The sequence below is a fragment of the Remersonia thermophila genome, chromosome 2 (assembly GCF_042764415.1).
Source record: "Remersonia thermophila strain ATCC 22073 chromosome 2, whole genome shotgun sequence".
Classification (NCBI taxonomy): Eukaryota; Fungi; Ascomycota; class Sordariomycetes; order Sordariales; family Chaetomiaceae; genus Remersonia; species Remersonia thermophila.
The window spans coordinates 2,458,677-2,479,607 of record NC_092218.1 but is presented as its reverse complement, the minus strand read 5'-3'; the positions used below and the strand labels follow the sequence as shown (position 1 = coordinate 2,479,607).

The 20,931-nt window shown below is 59.8% G+C and overlaps 4 protein-coding genes across 4 annotated transcripts; 2 read left to right on the top strand and 2 right to left on the bottom strand.

The window, feature by feature from the left end:
* Window positions 1-1,440: 1,440 nt before the first annotated feature.
* On the bottom strand, window positions 1,441-5,232 carry VTJ83DRAFT_2132 (uncharacterized protein; the record flags this gene model as incomplete). The annotated part of the gene is made up of 3 exons (XM_071008369.1): window positions 1,441-1,925; window positions 2,010-5,027; window positions 5,085-5,232. The coding sequence occupies 3 exons, from the start codon at window positions 5,230-5,232 to the stop codon at window positions 1,441-1,443; spliced, it is 3,651 nt and encodes a 1,216-aa protein (XP_070868672.1).
* Window positions 5,233-11,025: 5,793 nt separating this feature from the next.
* VTJ83DRAFT_2131 (uncharacterized protein) lies at window positions 11,026-13,342 on the top strand (the record flags this gene model as incomplete). Its single annotated transcript, XM_071008368.1, has 2 exons — window positions 11,026-13,030; window positions 13,095-13,342. 2 exons carry the CDS (start codon window positions 11,026-11,028, stop codon window positions 13,340-13,342), a joined length of 2,253 nt encoding a protein of 750 aa, XP_070868671.1.
* A 2,019-nt stretch (window positions 13,343-15,361) lies between these two features.
* VTJ83DRAFT_2130 (uncharacterized protein) lies at window positions 15,362-17,285 on the bottom strand (the record flags this gene model as incomplete). Its single annotated transcript, XM_071008367.1, has 5 exons — window positions 15,362-16,518; window positions 16,578-16,649; window positions 16,720-17,031; window positions 17,110-17,135; window positions 17,197-17,285. 5 exons carry the CDS (start codon window positions 17,283-17,285, stop codon window positions 15,362-15,364), a joined length of 1,656 nt encoding a protein of 551 aa, XP_070868670.1.
* A 1,963-nt stretch (window positions 17,286-19,248) lies between these two features.
* On the top strand, window positions 19,249-20,533 carry VTJ83DRAFT_2129 (uncharacterized protein; the record flags this gene model as incomplete). Its single annotated transcript, XM_071008365.1, has 4 exons — window positions 19,249-19,265; window positions 19,384-19,418; window positions 19,496-20,050; window positions 20,157-20,533. The coding sequence occupies 4 exons, from the start codon at window positions 19,249-19,251 to the stop codon at window positions 20,531-20,533; spliced, it is 984 nt and encodes a 327-aa protein (XP_070868669.1).
* Window positions 20,534-20,931: the final 398 nt, after the last annotated feature.

Here is a 20,931-nt window from a genome sequence, read left to right as displayed (position 1 = left end):
GCAGTCTTCCGCCCAACTCGGCCTAGTCGAGTCCCGCAGCAGCAGCACGGCAGCATCAAGGATGGGGAACGCGAGCCGGCCTGCATGCGGGGTGCCGATTCGGGAGGAGCCATGGGCTGCAGGAGCGCAGAACGGGGATGAGGTTGCACCTGATGGCCCCGTGGGACAGCTGAATCCAAGACAGATAAAAAGAACAAAGAAGCCTTGATGACTCCGAACGGTTCTAACTCGCGGGCATGAAAATGCCCGGATGCGCTCCCTCTCTTCATCGTGGTCCCCCCCCCCCCCCCCCTGCCGCGCTCGTCCAGAAGACGCTCTTCTGTGGCGGGCGCACCCGCACGCTAGTCCCTCCGAGGAAAATAAATAACAAAAAAAAAAAAAAAAAACGCTCAGACATTTCTCGAGCCCGTCCTCACACTGTCCAACAGGAGTTACAAGAAGCCTGTCCCGGTCGCGCTCCGATGTTCCCATCCTGGACGAGGAGCCCGTTATTCTTTGGGGGGGTGGTGGGGCAGAAGGGACTGGGGGGGGGGGAACATCAGAGCCAGATGATGATGATGATGATGACATCTCCACAGAAGAACAGACAGAGAGCACAGACAAGCGAAACCAGCCGGCATTCTATCATTTCATACAGTTACACCCATACATTCTTTTCTCTCACGCACACACTCTCACCCTTCCGGCTTAACCGCGAGGAGTGGGTGTGGCTTGCAGAACATTGCTGCGATCAAAAGCTGACTGCAGGACAGCAGGAGTGTTGGTGTGCGCAGGGGGGAGTGGACGATGTGCGATCCCAGGACGGGCATGAACACGGTAGGCATGGAATGTTTGCTGTGCTACGGACGTTCCAACCATCCGTTCTGGACGTGATACACCAAGCTCTTCCTAGGTAGGCATTCGAGCCTAACTAGCTCGCGAGGATGCCGAGGGAGCTTGACTCGTAGAGACAAGCAGACATAGAGAGAAAGAGAGAAGACAGCAAATCGAGCAAACGGAAGCCATCCCACTCCTCCTACCCACCCATCTACCCTTTGAAACTTCAAACCCCCCCCCTAGGTATATTCACTCTCCCCTCAGATAAAGAACCAACAACCACAAAGTTCCAAGTCACCAACAACGCCGTCCTCGAACCCAACCTGCTTAGGGGGGGCGGTGAACCGGCTGCAACCAAAGGCGGAGAGGAAAACCCATGAGATGAGCCTTGCCCAAAAAGAAAAAAACCATGCACGGGGCGTGTCTATGTACCGTAAACTACCTAAGATTATTCGCCCAGAGGAAAAGGGCCGTGAATGACAGCAGGGAGAGAGAGAGAGAGAGACAGAGAGCAAGAACAAGAGGGAGGAAAACAAAAGCGAAGCAAACAAGAAAAAAACACCAAGAAGAACCTTTTCCCCATCCAAACCCTCCGCCCTTCCCTCAACGGCCCATGTTCATGGCTCACGCATCCGAGTAGTAGCCATCATACGGCGCATGCCCCATCGGGTGCCCGCTCCCCGGACCACCACCCATGCCCGCACCACCGACCACGTTATCCGTCGACCCCCAGTACACGCCGCTCCCCGGAACGCCAGGGCTCAAGGCCGGCGCGTTCCGCATCCTCCTCTCGCGCTCAAACTCGGCCCAGCGCTTCATGGTGATCTTTGTGGAATCGAACTCGCCCTCGGCCTCGTGGCCCGAGCTCTTGGTCTTCTCGCCGGCCGTCTTGCGCGTCTCGCCCCACGAGAAGTCGTCAAACTTCCAGAAGGCGTAGGTCGGCAGGACAAAGTTCCAGATGGGAAGCGACAAGAGGTAGATAAACATCCAGGCCACGTAGGACCAGCTGTGCGCCGTCACGACGATGAGCACGGCGGGAAGACCGAGGATGAGACCCAGGAGGATGAGCGGGATGATCTGAGGCGGCGAGTTGATGATGGAGATGATGACTAGTAAATGGGAAACGCTCACGTCAGCCACCGTAACCAGCAGAGAGAAAGAGGCTCGGGTGGGGGGTGGGTTCTGCTACTTACCGACGTAGAAGGTAAACGCGATGGCGGCGGGCAGCACCAGCGTGCCGATCAGCTCAATAAACACTATGAACTGCATGCTGAAGCAAAACGTGCCGCACAGGTCCCTGACCAAGACGAGCTCCATCAGGTTGTGGATGGTCGAGTTGATCCACCGCCGACGCTGCGACAGCAGCACCTTGAAGGTGTCCGGCACCGTCGTCTTGCACACGGCCTGCGGGACAAACACCTGCTTGCGCTTGGGGAACGTGCGCAGCATCAGCGTCGACAGGTAGCGGTCCTCGCCCAGCAGCAGCAGGTTCTTCCTGTGCAGCGTGTCCACCACGTTCTCCGAGTAGTGCTCGACCACGTCCGGGTTGGCCAGGATGGGCACCCAGTAGTTCTGCGCGCCCTTGGGCGCCTTGATGCGGTACATGCAGAAGCATCCCGGCAGGCAGGTGACGCCGCCAAAGACGGACTCGAACGACTTGGCCAGGTGGTGCGAGATGAAGTACTCAAACACCTGGATGGCCGAGACCCAGCTGGCGCGCTTGTTGGCGATCTTGGTCTCGCCGCACAGGCCCATGATCTCGGGATCCTTGACCATGGCCGAGATCATGTGCGTCAGGCTGTCGGGGAACACCTTGGTGTCGGCGTCCACCATGAGCACCATCTCGTAAAAGTCGGGCGAGATGCCGGTAACCTTCCACATCCCGTTGAACATTTCGTACTCGAGCTCCGTCATGCGCTCGTCGAACATGACCTTTTGGAGGAACGACATGAGGATGATCTGGCTGTCGCGTTTGCCGCGGTTTCCAGGCTTCGCGTGGCTGGCCTCGTCGGGCGTGCCGCACTTGACCACCACCAGCATGGGCACCCGCTGCTGCTTCTCGGCGGGGACCGCCGAGTTGGCGCCGTAGTCGTAGAAGCCCGCGTAGACCTTGGCCATGTTGTGGCGCTTGGAGCCGCTGGCGACGGCCACGTACGAGAAGGCCTGCACCTCGTCGGGCGGCGTGCTCTGATCGCGAAGCATGCTGAGGACGATGTCCGGGGTCGACACGGTCTCGCCCTGGCCCTTGATGATGCCGTCGCAGATGACGAGGATGACCTTGTGGCTGTTGGGGTAGTCGGTGGTGGCGATCGAGTCCAGCGTCGTGCGGAGGCCCAGCTCGCCTTCCGAGTAGGCCGTGACGAGGCAGATGGTGTGGGCGAGGGGGAAGCCGAAGGGCATCCAGTCGGCGGGCGGCTGGGGGACGACGTTCTCGTGGATGAAGCCCACGGGTCCGGCGCCCTCGGTCGGGGTGGTGCTGCTGGCGTACGGGTCCGACTTGAGGAAGCTGGTCCGGCTGTTGTTGCCATGCTGATAGACGGGGCTGAGGAGCTGGCCGGCCGCGTTCTGGCTGGCCATGGTGGTCGGGATGCCCGACTTGCGGTTCGCCCGGTCGGCGCCGTAGATGGCCGAGAAGCGCGACGTGGTGGGCAGGAAGGTGCTGCCACGCTTGCTGGTGCGATCCGAGGAGCCGTGGACGCTGCTGCTCATGTCGCCCGGGAGGCGCGGGGGCGCGCGGTAGATGTCCTCGGACCAGTCCTCGATCTGGCGGTGGCGCTTGCGCGGATCCGACGTCTGGGAGGTCTTGTCGGCGGCATACGTCTTGCTGATGAACCACTGGAAGATGAGGGCAAGCACAAATCTTGCGCCGACGACCGACAGGATCAGCGCCAGCGAGACGTAGAGCACCACCTTGGAGGCGATGCAGCCGACCGTGTCCGTGTCGATGGAGCCGACCTTGATGATCTCCTGGAAGCACTCGGCGTACTTCTTATCGCCCGACGACTGGAAGGCGCGCGTAATGTCGCGGCCGCGGATGGCCTTGTTGGCGGCCGAGTTGCGGTCCCGGAGCTCCTTGAAGCGGCCGGGGTACGCGACCTGCCTGTCGTCGAACCAGTAGAGGAGGTCGAGGTCGAGGACGTTGCCCGAGTACACGACCAGGTTGCGCGAGCTGTTCCGGATGTCCTCCCAGGTGAAGTAGACGTCGGCGGTGCCCTGGAGCTGGCGGTAGAAGGCATACCTCGCGTTCTCGGTCGTGTGGCAAGCGTAGCCGTTGTAAAAGGGGAACGTGTAGTTCGGCTTGGAGGATCCGTCCTGGTTGAAGACGGTGCATGGGAAGTACCAGCCCATGTTGCCGTTGTTATCGTGCGGGATGTTGGAGTTCGGGGTCGGGTTGATGAGGCCCTTGCACTTGCCGTTGACGTTCTGGAACAGAAAGCTGCCGTCCTTGCCGCCGTTCTTCTGCGGGAGGTCGTACAGCACGTTCGGGTACGTTCCGTCGAGACGGAAGGGGATGCCGTCGGCGGGGGGGTGATGCGACCTGGACAGGTCGTAGGCGGTGCCGTGGAAGATCATGTAGCCTCCCGTCACTTCGTTGACGCGCAGGCGCATCGGAGGGGTGCCGCAGACGGTCTGGGTGAAGCCGAAGGTGAGGAAACCGACGATGGCCATGATCAAGATGATGATGCTGATCAGGCCCATCTTCTCCCTCCACGCGCGCTGCTGCGCCTTGGACGGCAGGCCGAAGCACTTGAGGACAAAGCCCGGGCACCAGAAGGTGATGATGGCGCAGTAGACGTTCCATATGCTGGGAGGGCGCAGCTGCTCGGCCTCGGGGTGCTTGCGCTTGGACTCCTTGGTGATTTTGCCCTTGACGCCGCTCGATGCCCTCCTCCGGGCGCGGGCGCCCTTCTCGGCATCGTCGCCTCGGTGCCTATGCGAGCGCGTCCTCGGCGGCGTCGAGTCGGAGAGCATGTCGTCGTTCCTCGAGCCGGCGCCCGACGCGTCATCCCTTCCCTCCACGTCTTCGATGATGGGGTCGTTGCCCGTGGATGAGGGCAGGACGTCCATGTTGGCGGCATGCTTTCGGTAGTGGTAGTTGGGGTGGTCTTTGCCTATCCGGTTCCGCTCCGGCCGGACGAGGCTCCTCTTGCGCTGGAACGGCATGTCTTGCTGGTCGGGGCGGGGCGAGGTGGGCGATAGGGGAGCTGCCTCTAATTCCGGATTAGGAGACGGAATAGTCTCGGCGAAGGAGGATGCTGAGGGCCCACGTTGATGTAGCGGTTGCCCCGACGCGACGGGGGCATAGCCGCCGGCCTCGATATCGGCGGGACGGGTTTGGCGTCGCGACTGCGATTGCCGGTAGCTGTGCCGTTCTTCGTAGGAGGGCGTCGCGCCCGGCCGCTGCGGGAGCGACATGGTTGGTCCTGACGGCTTTTGAGGGTGCGTTAGCAAGAGGGGTCTTCTGCGGCGAGCAAGCCTGGGCAAGGCCGGCGTGCGATCCAAAGGGAACGGGGCTTCACCGGTTGCGATGACGTCCGAGGGGCCGGAGAGAAAACGAGGGAGGCCGTCACGATTGACTCCCTTCCCTCGTTGCAAGGGACAGAAAGATACGAAACGAGCGATCACCTCAAACGAAAGACCAGCATGAAGCGACCGTCACCGTCGGCCGCTTGCCATGGAGAAACGGTAGACGTGCTTGGTAGAGAGCGGAGGGGGAAAAAAAAAGAAAAGAAAACCAAAACAAACCTACCGTCAGGGTGGGTTGGTGTGGTTGGTGGGAGCAGGCTGGCTAGACCTGCGACAGATCAGACGAAAGGTTCTAGCAGACGGGAGTTGATCGAGGCTGGTCAATCCACAGGCGGCGCCTCTCTTCGCTCTGCTGCAGGTTCGTGGGCGGGGATGTGCCGGCGAAGTCAAGACAGGCCTAGATTGGTCCGGTCCTGGGTCTCTCAGGAGACGGATCGGGGCGGGCCAGTCAGAGCTGCGCGCGAAATGCTGACTTGCCAATTCGGCCAGGGGGGGCGGGTGCCGTGCTGCGTGAGGCTTGGCTCCGAACCCGAGGAGCAGCCACACCAGCCCGTCGAAGATGGCCTTTCGGGTTTTTTTCCCTTTCCCAGATCCAGAATCCACCGGGCGGAGGAGTTCGGGTATCGCTGCTTTGGATGAATGCCAAAAAGAAAAGCGAGCGTATGTCCTATCGCAGTGGACGAGACCGATAGTGTGAATGCTATGGGGGCCGGAACCGAAGAAGCAGAGAGCACCTGGGCCGTGAAGACGCGGCGCAAGGGCAAATCGTTTCAAAAGGGCAATGATCCCTCGCGACTCCCGAGAATTCCGCTTTCCACTCTGCGGGAGACTCAGGGAGAGGGATTCCAACGAGGGGACGCTGCGAATGCTAATAAGCAGCCCAAAAAAAAGCAGACGAGAAAAAAAAAAAAAGGGAACGAAGGGCCTCTCAATCGAAGGGCGAGAGAGATGAGGTGAAAGAAACGAGGGGATCGCCCGCTGCTGGGGAATTAGATGGGCTCACAACTCTTGGTTCGCGTCCTCAAGGTCGCGTCAGGGGTAATTTGGCCTCAGCCAGGATATATTTATCTGAGGGTTAGGGTTGTGTAGGGGGCTACGCAAACGGTCCCAGCCGGCCAACTCCGAGTCAGTCCCAGCCCCCAGTCCCACGCATGACATGGATCTAGCTTTGCAACATCTCAGGGAGTTGAAGACATGGGAAGTCAGGCCGAGCATGGCGGGGCATGGCGTAACGTATTTTGTACGGAGGGACACTCCATGAAGGGAAAGGCTGGTGAACGTCAAGCCCCCCAAGCGCCCCGGCGTCAAGTTCGTTCGGCCAACGGTCCTTGTAGTCAAATCCCCCCCCCCAACAAAAATTGTCGTACATACGCAGTAGACACAGAAGGAAGCCGGTTCCAACGTCACACAAAGCCTCATCTTATTTCATCTCACTGGACCGGTGCATTCGCGCAAGGCAATTTGCCAAGAGTGCGCGCCGGGTTCACGTCGAGTTCCCACCGGGCTCATGCACACCCCTTTCGCAACCGCCTCGCCCCACACACCATTTCGCATCGCCTTGCCTCCCCGTTCCAGGGGGATGGCCTGAAAAAAAAAACCATCAGTGGCCATTCGTGGGATGGGTGAAGTGGGTGCTGTTGCTTTGGTGTGCATGCCAATGTTCACTTGTGTGTGTATGTGTGTGTATGTACATACTGTGTATGTTGTGTTGGTGAGATGTGAAGCCCGCGCCTCCTCCTTCGCCATGCTCCCCAATGACACCTCACTCAAGCGCGCTTCACCAAACGGTCGACGCCTAAAGCTGACGGTTCCTATACTTGCAGTAGAGAGTGGCAGGACGAGCGAGCGACCAACAGTCGGGATCGGATTCCATCATCCGCCCCAGCGGAAAACAGGCCCGTCCGTTTGCTTGTCGCGCAGCCGTGTCATGTCGGATTATTGTCACGTTTTAACCTTATCTCGCAATGGACTCCTCCAGCGTCTCGGACAGGCTGCCAGGTGGTTGTTGCAACCCCCGTGAATTTCCTGGGTGCAAATGATGGCGCTGCGCTCCGCACCTACGAACACCACGATCTCGCGGCGGACCAGGAGATCGCTGGGTTCCTCAACCCGGCAAACTGCATCCAGAAGCAAAAGCCTCGGCGCCATGCTTCAGAGGTAGACTGGTAACGTTACGGTAACATTCAGGTCGAACGTCCGGGCAGACCCCACGGGTCCTGACCTCATCTTTTTCGTATTGGCAAATTCCCACAATTTGCCATCAGAACACGAGCCCCCGTGTCCGTAGGAAGAAGAAAAAAACCCCAACAGTGTCACTGGGTCACGAGAAAGAAACAAGTGATACAACCCTCTGGACACGAGGTGCGACTGGAATGGAATCCAGAGCTCTCAACGGCGAGATTCGGGCAGATTCCATCTTCTGTCCCCGCGTTTCTCACTATGCATGTCGTCACTATTGGCCGGCGCTTGGCGTGGCTTTGCCATCATTTTGGCCTCGGCGCCACGGATCGTGCCGAGAGGGAGGGCTGGGAGGAAGGCGGGTGTGGGGTATAACTCAGACATCTCTCGTCAGCGTTATGTTCGTATCCCAGGCCGGCTGTTGCTTTTCCTCTAATACTGCGTACTGTGTATGCTTGGAGAGACGCAAGAAGGCAGCGTTGGCTACCTGTCCAAGGTCTCCTTTCGGTTGTGCAAGGTGCAACGCGGACACGTGAGAATCCGATTCCTCGGGATCCGGTGATCGGCGTCCAGTGTTTGTGGCAACAGGTTGGGTGAGACAAGCTGTGCTCCCCAAACCTACTCAGTACACGGTATGTGCGTATCTCGCCAACACCACATCGGGATGCGTCGCCCTCGCACGAGCTGACCGTGGTGTGGGTTTGGAGATCCGGGACGGGCATGGACCGCGGTAGCGTAGGCCTCCCATCCAGGGTGGCATGGTGCTGTACATACGGTGTACCACAGTACATCGACTGGTCGTTGGCATGCGCTAACCTGGTGGGGGGGGGGGGGGAAGGGGGGCGGTTCTTAGCTTCTTGATGATTCGCACGATGGCAGGGCCGACAGCGCCAGCGCCGGCTCCCGTCCCGGCGAACCTCTGCCCGTGCTACAGAAACGTCATGGCCTGCTGAACAAAACATATTCTCAGGGAAACCTTCGCATCCGATGATTCCGGGAGGTCCGGACTTCGCATTACGGAGTGCAGCGTTCCCAAGCCCAAGGTTTGCGAACATGTTTTGACGATAAGGCATGGTTTCCAGGCCGGTGATGAACCGTCTTCCCTGCGCCGAGCGTCCAAGAGCCACCTTCACGCTTGCCCGGTCGGACCAACCCCGGCTCTCCATGAAGTCATCCGCTTGGCTGCCGGCCACATTTTGTTCTCCTCTTGGTTGAGGTTGCCCGAGTGGCCTGGCTTGCTTATTGGCGTTTGTGGCACCACTCCCGCCATTCGCGCCATGCAGCGCCCCCGCCTGGAGGGGGGAGGAGCATGGAAACCCTTGGGAAAGTCGGCTCAGCTTGGTGACGGACGCATCTGCAAGTGGTTGGTTTGGCCCTGAACCTATGCGGAGCGGATGGTAACGTCCAGGTTAAAGGTCTTGCGGCCGTGTCGCGCGAGTCATGTACGACCTGGGGGCTCTTCTAGCTTCCAATGGGTGCTGCCGCGAGGTTGGATTCTACATCAGAATCTACCTACGTAGTAGGTTGGCAACGTTACTTTGGGACGGCATCTGGGAATTTCTGGGATTTCGAGGGAGCCACCGGTTCCGCGCCGTTGGTGCCAGCCCCTTTGATGTCCCACCACGTCATAAGGTTGCACATGCTAACTATCCATCTGAAAGCAAGGGGGCGGCAGGGCAAGGCTTCTGCCAGGAGCAACATTTGAACGTTGGGATGAAGAAGCGGCATGGGATGGAGACGACCTCCAATCACTCACTCCTACATACGGCGTACACTCCACGTAGGCTTCCTCACCGCCACACCACCCAAGCGCGGCAGCCGACAAGAGCCGCAGGCGACGGTGATCAGTGGTCTTTTCCAGCTAGGCCCGCCGGTGTTGCTGCTGATCCCAGCCGTGGTAGAAATTGCACCATAAGACATTCGGGGCTGAGGCTGAATGCGTGCGTTGGCAAGGCTTGTCGTTGAATGAGGGGATCTGGTTAAGAGATGGCGTGGGGGTGGGGGGGGGGGGTAAAGTGTCCACCGAAGTTCTATGCATGTACCTGCCTAGGCAAGAGATGCAGTGCAGTGCAGTGTGTGAAGATGTTTGACACTCATGTTGAGGGCGTTGTGTGGTTGTGTCTTGTGGCGGTGATGGAACATTGTGCTTGCTTCCGTCTCCCCCCCTCCCTCCCCAAAAAAAGAATAAAAATAAAATGGAACCTTGATGGCTGGGCCGCCGAGAGTGGAAGCGAGGACAAGGCCTGTAATTACCGGTAAGAAACCACTACACCATTCCAACGACTGTCACGCTGGGCCCATTTTAGCGTAGGCACCCCTCCAGCGCGCTGCAAGGTTTTCTCGCCATGCAGCAAACATGACGCTAAAACCCAAGGTTTTTGCCTGGGGACAATCTTCTGCAGGGATTGAACCATTTGTCGATGGATGCCCAGGCAGTCTCCGGGCCATGTGGGCTGCGGACTGTCTTGCATTGCCTTAGCCCAGTGGAGTCCAGGGCCTCGCTGCCGTCTTCCCTTCCATCCCTTCTCCAACCCCCCCCTTCTCCCCGCCCCTTCCTGTCTGCAGGTGTCACTCCTGTCGATCTCATCAGCGCCCAGGTTCCTCGAAACAGAAAGAGCCACCCTCCCCTCCATTTCACTTACCCAGACCCCCCGTACCAGGCCCAAACCGGTCTTACCTTAGCTTAATTCCCTCGCCACCATTCTTGGAACAACCAACCTACCTTAACACCCAACACTCGCTGATCTCCTCCGTTTCCTACCTACCTACCCACCTAAGCTGCCTCCCTCGTTCACCTTAATTATTTTCTCCTAATTTTTCTTCCCTGGCGTGCTGGGTGGTCCCCCTCATGTTTTTCATTGTCGTTACCCCTGTCGCTCGTTATTAGCGGACATAAACGTTAATTGGGTCTTTCTCGGTACTCTGTGCCTGGACGTTGCGTTACCAAGCGTTGGTCGTTGCTGGCGTCTCCTGCAACCATCCATCGTCCCGTCTGATCCCGTCTGATCCCGTCTGCAGCTGCCGCGCGATCGGAGCCATCTTCTTGAGGAGATCACTTTAGCTTCGAGCTTCGAGAAGGAGACAGACGCCCTGAGAGAGAGGCGTCCCTCGTTCCAGGTTCCATCGCAGATTCCCCCCGTGCGCCACGAACAGCCACAAAGAAGAAAGGGATCAACCCGGCGACAAGGATCACAAAGTTCGACTTGGCCTCTGCAACCTTCGCCCTGCTCGCGCTCCCGTCTCTCGCTGTGCTCTTGGGCTCACGCCAAATGCATCACCGTGAAGAGCCGACGAAGCCAGTGACATAATCTCCCTACCAACTTGCACACACACACACACACACACACACCCTACCTACATACCCCCCTACCGCATCCCTTAGCGTTCCGTCCTCAAGCGTGCCAAGGAGACGTCTGCCTCCCTCAGCATTTGCTGCCGACGACTTCCGTCCCCAAACATCCAGCGCTCCAGCGCCAACTAGCTCGCCTTCTTCGCCTTGCCCCAATGGCGGCCGTCGGCTCTCCACCATCCGCCGCTCCGGCCTCGCCCCAGAGCCCGCGCCGGAAGCCGGTGCCTCCTCCGCATGAACACTCGCCCGCCGTTCGCTACGACTGGAGCGAGAACGCACAGCCTCTGCCTGGAGTCCCGGTCTCCTCCGACGCACCGCGGCTACGAGAATCCCCCGTATCCCCCGTCAAGGTCAACTTCCAGTCCGACGACTGGCCCCGGCCGTCCGCAGCCAACATCGAGTCGCCCCAGCCTTTGCCCGGATACCCCACACACCCCGTCCACGCCGTACCACCACACGCCCTCAACCGCGCCCTCCCCAACCCGCCCGAGGCTCCTACGCCCCCACCGCATACACCCTCCTACGAGCCTACCCCGAACGACGCCCCGAGCTCGCCACCGGCTGCCAATGGCACGCGGAGGCCGTTCCCGGCCGAGTCGGCCAGCGTTCAGAGCTGCGAGCTGGATAGCCAAAGCATGAGCGAGCAGTCGGCGAGGAAACTGGAGAATCGGAACAGCAGGGAGTCGGACACCACCGAGAGCACGTCTCGGCAGCAGACGTCGCTGGAAGGTTCGGCTACAACGAGCGCGAGCTCCGTGTCCGGTACCCTCGATGCTTCGGAGGCCCAAGACAAGTCGGCAGACGCGTCGACCGAGGGCTCCATCGTTGAAGATGCTGCCATCGCGCCTGAACCCGTGCAGCCGCTCCAGTACCACTTCCTTCCGCGCCCCTCCAGCATGATGGCGGTGCCGCCGGACACCAAGCCCTACTCAAATCCCAACCTTGCCGGCTCGGCTACGAGCATCAGCCGCCACCTGACGCCTACCCACAACAACCAGAGGAGAAGCTCGCTGCCGCGGCCCCCGTCGTCCTACTCTGCCTTTTCTGACCTTGGGCCTCGCGGCCGGTCCCCCTACCTCGGCGGCTCCCAAATACGCGCGCCCTCGGCCCATTCGAGGAAATCGCCCGACACACGCCCGTCGTCGTTTGTTGAGCTTCTCAACCAGCCGTACCCGCAGCCCGCCCCGGCGCCCATCACTCTGGACAACTCGCAGCTCCGGTCCGTCGTGGGCACCAATGCATCGCTTCTCAGCACCGAAAAGACCCTCGAGATGTACCGGCAAAACGCCAAGAAGACCAACGACTTCTCAACCCTCTACTCGTTCGCCGTCTTCCTCATCGCCACGGCGCAGGAGCAAGGCCTGGATCCCAGCGACACCAAGAGGCATAAGAGCCCTGTCAAATCCGCGGACGGGCGCCCCTCGTCTCCCTACGACCTCGTCCGCGAGGCGCGCGCCATCCTCCAGAAGCTCTCCAACAACGGCTACCCGTTTGCGCAGTACTATCTTGCTGATGGCTACGCGTCGGGTCTGTTTAGCAAGGGCAAGGAGGACTACAACTCGGCCTTTCCGCTGTTCGTCCTTGCCGCCAAACACGGCCACGCCGAGTCGGCGTACCGCACGGCCTTGTGCTACGAGTTCGGCTGGGGCTGCCGCAAGGACCCTACCAGGGCCGTGCAGTACCTGCGGACCGCCGCCTCCAAGCGGCACCCCGGCGCCATGACGAGGCTCGGCAAGGCCTGCCTCTCGGGCGACCTCGGCGAAAAGCGCTACCGCGAGGGCATCAAGTGGCTCAAGCTGGCCGCCGAAGCGGCCGACACGATTTACAACGCCGCCCCCTACCAGCTCGGCTGCCTGTACGAGACGGGGTACGGCGATGACATCTTCAAGGACGAGAGCTATGCTGCTGAGCTGTTCACGCAGGCGGCTGACCTGGGTCATCCCGAGGCCAACTACCGCATGGGCGACGCCTACGAGCACGGAAAACTCAACTGCCCCAGGGATCCCGCCCTCAGCGTGCACTTTTACACCGGCGCCGCCGAGCGTGGCCACGCCGCTGCCATGATGGGCCTGTGCGCCTGGTATATGGTGGGTGCCGAGCCGGTGCTGGAGAAGGACGAGGAGGAAGCGTATGAGTGGGCAAGGCGGTCTGCCGAGCTCGGTGAGTCAATGTTCTTTCCTCCTTGCGCCATCGTGGAGAACCGCGCTAACTTTTGTTGCAACAGGCTATGTCAAGGCACAATATGCCGTCGGATACTTCACCGAGATGGGCATAGGATGCCGCCGCGACATTCTCGAGGCCAACGTGTGGTACGTCAAGGCGGCCGACGCCGGCGACGAGCGTGCCAAGCAGCGGTTGGCCGTTATTCGCGCCGCCATTAGCGGTGGCAACCCGGATCCCGCATCGACAAGGAACGGCAAGATCAGGAAAAGCGGCGGGGATGGCGACGGGAAAGAGTGCATCGTGATGTGAGAAGGTCCCAAACAAGATGAGAGAAGAGGGTGGATCATGGGAGGGGGAGGAAGGGAAGAGCGATGTTGTTGTCTTGGTCTTTCACTGTGCGTGTGCGTGTTTGCGGCTGGTAAATGTTGGGTATGTGTGGGATTCAAGAGCGGGAAAGAGGAGGAACATCTCACAACAGCAAGCAAGCCAAGCGGGAAAAGGAAGTCTATGCCCGCCGACCTGACGGGCGGACAAGAAGGAATCCGGAAGCCAGAGGTGGACGGCGGGGTGGCGGTTTGGGATCTCATATTTGGGTAATGGGTTTTAATACGGGCAGCAGCAGAGACAGCATTGCATATTCGCATTTCCGCATCGCATTCACCAATGTTCCACGCGGCTCCAGCGATTCATCAAAAAAAAAGGAACGTGGATAGAGTTGTTTGTTTCTAGTTTGGTTTATTCTTGTGGTTTTTCTTCATACTCCCTCTTCTACAAATGGATGGTTGGCCGGGATTGATTGGACGCGCGTCGATGATATCGAGGAGAGAAATGTGCCTACACAGCATGTGAGACGGGGAGATGGCCAGGATCGTCATGTTTTCTCCGCCTTTGGTTGTGTTTCTCTGGTCTTGGTGAGGCCGTTTGTTCAACCGAGTCGTTGGGGACGACGAGGCTTGCTATAAGTATGGGTTGACTGACTGACGGGCTCGCTGCCCGATTACCAAGCCCAGGCCCGACCGAGCGACGGATGGCTGCCATGTTCATCTCGCCAACGCGTCCTATCTACTAGTTACTTCCAACGTTGAGAGTTTCTCCTCCTCCTCCTCCCCGGCCAAGAGAGGGGCGGCCGGGGGGGGGGGGGGGGGGTCCGTCCCCTGTTCCTTACACCCGACGCGAAAGTAGCGTTGATGAAGTCCGCGAGTCATGATGCCGTGCTAGATCGTAGGTAGTCTGTACTGCGTGGGGGTTGGTGGTGATGGGTGTATGGCACCATCTACTGCGTAGTGGCCGGCTCCAGGGGTGTTCAGGAGAAAGAGAAAGGGGGGGGGAGGGGAGTGTGAAGGGGCAGAGAGTGGACGACGGGTCATGTGGTGGTGGACGTGGACATCGACGGCGCTCTCGAGGAAACCATTAGCCTCCTCCTCCTTGTCTGATGCGGTTCCCGGGTTCCCGGGTTCCCGGTGGGGGATGTCGCCAAGATTGTCGGAAGTGATTGCAGTGTTCAAATTTGTCCGAGACTTCTCGGGGAAGTGGTGATGGCAACCAGTGCTGCCTCATGCATGTGCTGCTGTGTGCTCTGCATGTAGTACATGACATGATGATATTCAGCGTCTGTCTCAGATCCGACGTTGATCTTCATCAGGGTCTGATAAAAGATCTCTTCACCCTCCCGATCCCCGATCCTGTGTCAATGACGTAGTATTATCTGATCAGGCTCCCAATGGATGGGCATGGCATTCATGAATGACGACAACAAGATAGCGTCACCAGGGTTCTCAGCTTTGGGTTCCCGCGTTTGTAGCCAAGGCACGTTGGGCAGGCGGGCATGGCCAGAACCGACACATCTCTCCCCCATCCCACTAGAAAGAAGCCGGCATCCTCTCCCCCCTATGGCCAATCTCAACCACCGGATGCACAACGAGGCATAATGTATTACATTTTGCTTCTTCTGGCTTATGTACAGTACGGATCGTAGGTACCCACGATGCAGACAAGCCATGCCGTGCCATCCTGTACGTCCCCGAAACCAAAGACCGAGCTGTCCCTCCCCTTCCTATTCAACGCCGCGCTCGCATTTCTCTTGTATACATAACATCTGATCAAGAAGTGGAAACAACCCAAGAAGTCTAAGATGGGAAAACAAGAGAAAAAAGGAAAAAGAAAAAAAAAAAAAAGGAAACGATGGCTCCGAGACATCTGTCTCTTGGCCGGATGTGCGAGGGAGCAAGCACTCTTCCGCCTAGGCACTCGTTTCATCCAAGTGCGCTGCCATCCATCATCCCACCCCTACGTTCGATCCCAGAAACGGACCAAAACCGCCAAGGAGGACTACAAATCCTTCAGCTTCCTCGTCGACCAAGCCGCCACCAAGGAGCTGATCGCGCCCAGAAACATGCACACGGCGATGGCATTGGGCCCTTCGGAAGCCGGCGAGCCAAGGCTGCCGTGATCGCCGGCGCCGTGGCCGGCGAGCTCGGGGCTCTTGCCCGGCTCGAGCATGGCAAACACGACGCCGCTCATCATGGTGCTGAGGAACTGCGGGACGGTGACGTAGATGTTGAGGATGCCAAAGTAGATGCCGCTGAGCTCGCCCGTCGAGGCGGCGTGGCCTCCGGCGCCAGCCTCGAGGGCGGCCGACCCGCCGTGCTCGAGGCGGAGGAGCTCGATGCTCTTTTTGGCGGTGGGGTCGGCGGCGGCGGCGGCGGCAGGGACGGGGGCGCCAGGCGTGCCGCTGAGCTTGTTGACCTCGATGCCGAGGAAGGTGATGGGCGCCCACTGGGAGACGCACCACGGGATGCCGCACAAGGCCACGATCCAGGTGGCGACGCGGAACGAGGTGGCGAACGGGGTGGTGAACATGACGGCCGCAAACACGACGCTGCTCACGGTCCAGGCGGTCAGCAGGTCGGGCCGGTGCTTCTCGAGCGCCTCGACGAGCGGGGCGATGCTGGCGGGCGGGCGGTGCGTGTACGTCTCCTCTTCGGGGGCGCGGATCAGGGCGGGGAGGACCCAGGCGCTGAGGAAGGACACGGTCGAGTAGACGGTCAGCGCCATGCTGCCGATGCGGCCCATGTCGCCCAGGGCGTCCTGGGAGTCCCGGGCGCTCGCAGGGACGTCGTAGCGGAAGTAGGTCTCGCCGACCCAGGTGCTGCTGTAGATGATGAAGGGGAACCAGGCGATCCAGGACCAAAAGACGGCGTTGCAGATGCCGTGGATGCGGGGAGGCAATGTGAGGAGGGTCGAGTAGATCTGGCGCACGACCTTGAAACGGCCCTGGGACCGCCGAGGGTCACGCCTCGCCTCGACGAGGACGCGCTCGGTGACGGCCCAGCAGGTGATGCCGGATGTGAGCAGCATCCCCATGGCGGCGATGACGGTGAGCTGCTTGAACTGCGTGTCGCCGAGCCTCGGGCCGAAGAGCTGGACCAGATCGATGGCGCCCATGACGTATCCGATGATGTGACCCAGCGAGTTCATGCGGCTTACTGGGAGCGGCGGTCAGCAACAAGAAGGCCAGAGACCCATGCGCATCGGCGGCACTTACACCACGCGGCGCCAAGCTGCTGCTTTTGGATGGGCAGCGTATCCACGACCAGGCTTCTCGAGCACGACATGACTGAGGAGACGGTTAGCCGCCGCGCGAGCAAGGCGCGTGGAGAGAGAAGGCAACGGAGCTGCTGCCTCACCTGCGTTGATGGCGAAATCGGCACCGTACAGGGCCAGGACAGCGAGCATGATGGTCAATGCCCGGGTCGTGTCAGGGCCCCATGCCATCGACTCGACGATTTCTTTTGTGAAGCCGAGGACCATGAGGCACAGGGCGACGATGATGGAGCCCCCGACGATGATGGGCCGCCGCCTGCCCCATTTCGAGGTCGACTCGTCGGCAATGACTCCGATGATGGGCTGGACGATCAAGCCCGATATGGGACCGGCCACCCAGACAAGGGATGTCTGCCCCTTGCTGAGTCCGAGCGACAAGAGGTACGGGGTGCAGTCTGCGCGGGGTTGTCAGTCAGCTGGCGAGGCAGCCTCAGGGGGGGAGAGACGAGGGGGCCGAAGGGGGTCCAGCGTACACGTCATTTCCACGCCCCAAGTGAAGCTGTTGACAACAAGTCAGCCCGGGCACGGTCCATGGGTCGGCGGAGGGCACATGTACGAACGTGATACCGATCGAGACGCATGTTAGGAGGATCATGCGCATGGTCTCGGTGCTGCCCTTCACCTTGGGCTGACCTGCCCACGTCGCCATGGTGACGGCTGGGGTGTATCGTCGCTGTCGTTGCGCTACGGCGGCAAGGGAAGGGGCAAGAGGGTTGCTACGTCGAGTTGCTTGAGCCTAAAGCTTCGAGTCCAAGCCTCGGAGTCTGTCGGCGTGGCGTTGGGGGGGTGAGGTGGTGGTCCGGTTCGGGTCGGGCGGCTGCGCGACCGGATCGGCGACAGGAGAATGGCGTCGGCAAGGGGGAAGCGTGATGAGGTTGTGATGAAGTACAATCCGACACCTTGGACTGCCTGAGACGAAAATCAGGGACGGGAGCAGAGTCAGCGCAACGGCCTCTCCTGCTGCGGAGAGCGGGCATCCCGGTTCCTTGCCACCGGGCGGGAATCAGAGTCCTGCCGTACCTGTTCAAGACATGGGCGGTAGAACCTGTTCGTGCCACGGTATCGAATGCATCGAACGGATCCGTCGCGCTGGCAAAAGCTGCGGGTGTGGTGGCGGTTGGGGCAGCGGAATGAGCGTCGTGGTGGGTTGGGACCGGAGGTTTGCGACAATGGCTTATCAGGGCCGACGTTTGTCTCCTGAGCTTGATTCGTTCACGGAGGCTGGGGGGGGGGGGGCGGCGGCTCTGCGGCTGTGCAACGGTCGGCTGCGAGATGGACAAGCAAGAAGCGATGGGCTGGACGAATTGAAGGCTACAACATGCAAGAAATCAAAACCAAACAAAGCAAACGAGAGAAACGACGGAGGAAAACAGGCGATCTGGCTGCATCTGCGTTGCGAAACGAGCCCTGATCTTGCCGTCCCAAAGTTATCAATTCATGTGGGACCCTGGGTGGCCGGGGGGCTTGGCCGCTCCGTATTAGGCTCGTCCAAGGATCTTGGCCGGGGCGTGCCGAACGGTGCTTGGATTCCATGACACACTGCCCAGACTTTGCAAGCCATGCGCCGAGCCTGGAAGGCTGGTTTGCAGCCACCGCAGCGGCAAGCTGACGACACGCTTTCATGGCTGCTCCTTGGACCTCGCCTCGGAAGGGCTGGTATGGTCCTGGCGTAGAGTATGGAGTACCGCGGAGTACTGGGTGAGAACGGTGGGGGAAAAAAAGAAAGGAAAAAAGAAAAAGAAAAAAGAAAACAAGACAGGTCGCACAAAACCCGAGACCAACAACAACGTACCATGGAGGCCTAGAATACTTGTACGCTCCACGGGTTTGATGCCATGGAGGCTGGATGATTCCTGCGGAGGTACAGTGGTGGTAGGTAAGGTACCTAGATCACCTCAGGTGCTGTGGAGAAAGATGGATGGCATGGAGTACCGTATAGTAGAAGATTCCTAAAATGGTAGCGACCTATTTGGGAGAATGCATCTACATGTGCTGTGTACCTATGTATAGTATGTAACTACTGTGTACGTGGAGCAGGTATGTGTGTACTAGAATACTAGTACTAGTCCATACCAAACAAAGTCGGAATTCCACCATGATCTTCATCTTCCCCATTGGGGCACAGCACGCGGGAGAGTCCCCTCCCCTTCCCCTCCCCCTGCTCATGCAGCCCCACCATGGTGGAGACGCGGGGCCCGGCGCCGTTGACAAGGGAAAGCTCCGATTTCAGGACCTCCGGGATTCGGGCCCCGCAACAAATTTCAGGCCCGATGACTCGGACGTGGGGCTCAAGATACGTAGCGCTTCATCGCGATAGACATCGTCTTGCGTCAACCTTTGCTTTACCTCTTTACCTCCGACCCCTGAGAAACCAGCCGCGCCCACCCCTTCCCCCCCTCCCCTCCATAACGCCCAATCCGGCAACATTCTGATAGGTAGCGTCAGGTACCCGAGGTTGAAACACCCCCGACAAGGACCGTCGGCTCACACCATCACCCCCCAATCAAAAGTCAGATCCGACCGAGATATTCTGCAAGTCTGCAGTCTGCTGCTGCCGCGACACCCGATCCTCGATTCCTTCTCCCCCCAACCCCCTCCTACGACACACTGCCATGGATTTGGTCAACCAGTACGTCGTCTGCCGCTCCCCGTCTCTCGCCCTCCGCGCCGTCCCGCCGATCATGCCGCTCCTCGTCGAGACCTAGACGCGGCCCTACCATGGCTTCGGAGCTGATTTCTGTCAAAAGCCTAGAAGGCCGGCTGCTCTTCGCGGTCCCCAAGAGTGCGTTCTGCCCCGGCTGCGTGCCTCCGAGACGCGACCCGATGCTGACCCGGCTTCCCCCTCCTCCCCTCCCCCAGAGGGCCGCCTCCTCCAGGCCTGCCTGAACCTCCTCGAGGGCGCCGACATTCAGTTCAGACGTGAGAACCGTCTCGACATCGCCCTGGTCAAGAACCTCCCCATCGCCCTCATCTTCCTCCCCGCCGCCGACATCCCCACCTTCGTCGGCGAGGGCCGCGTCGACCTGGGCATCACCGGCTACGACCAGGTCCAGGAGCACGACGCCGGCGTCCGCGCCGCCGCCGGCGCCCGCCGCATGAGCAACGGGTGGGACGCGAAGCCCCAGGGCTGCGAGACCGTCATGGAGCTCGGCTTCGGCGCCTGCAAGCTCCAGGTCCAGGTCCCCGCCAAGGGTGAGTACACGCAGAGCAAGGACCTGATTGGCAAGAACATCGGCACCAGCTTCGTCCACCTCACCCACGACTTCTTTGCCCGCCTCGAGATGGAACAGGAAGGCATCACAGACCCCAAGCAGATGGAGGGCCGCAAGCTCCGCACACACATCATCGAGCTGAGCGGGAGCGTCGAGGCCGCCTGCGCCTTGGGCGTCGCCGACGGCATTGTCGACTTGGTTGGTGAGTGGCCCGCTCCCCCTTTTTATTTTCTTTTCACTCCACATCCCCGCCTGTTATATTTTTCCCTCGTCTCGTTCACAAAAATTGACCCCTTTGCCTCCCGTAGAATCTGGAGAAACCATGAAGGCCGCCGGCCTCAAAGCCATCGACACCGTCATCGAAACCTCGGCCATCCTCATCAAGTCCAAGGCGCCCAGCAACCCGGAGCTGGTGAACCTCATCGCCTCGCGCATCCGCGGCGTCATCACAGCCCAGAAGTTTGTGCTGTGCCAGTACAACGTGCCCCGCGAGCGCCTGGCCGCCGTCACCGCCATCACGCCCGGCAAGCGCGCCCCCACCATCACGTCGCTGGACGAGGAAGGGTGGGTCGCGGTCAGCGCCATGGTCGAGAAGAAGCAGATCGCCCCGGTCATGGACAAGCTGCTCAAGGAGGGGGCCGAGGATATTCTGGTGCTGGATATTCACAACACGAGGTGTAGCTGAGTTTTGCAAAGGAGAAGAGCAGGGGTTCACTTCAGGATAGATGAAAACGAAAGAAAAGCGAGAGAAAAAAAAAAAGGGGGAAAAAAGAAGAGCGTTTTTGGAGAGAAATACGTCTCTATCGAATGATGCCTACTCGCTTCCACTGAATCATGCCATCCTGGAGAAGAGCGCAAAATACATGCCAGGCCATAGGGTATCAGGAAGCTTACGCCAACTCACCCAACCCAGGTCATTCTTCAAACCAACAGAACAACCTATGAACAGCAGCATTGGTAGCAGGAGGGCAGGAGGGAAGATGAGGATTGTCAAACGACTCGGATTTGCAATGCTCTCTCTCTCTCTCCCTCTCCATCTCTGTACTCTCGCTCAATTTGTTTGTATAGGTACACCGCGCGACC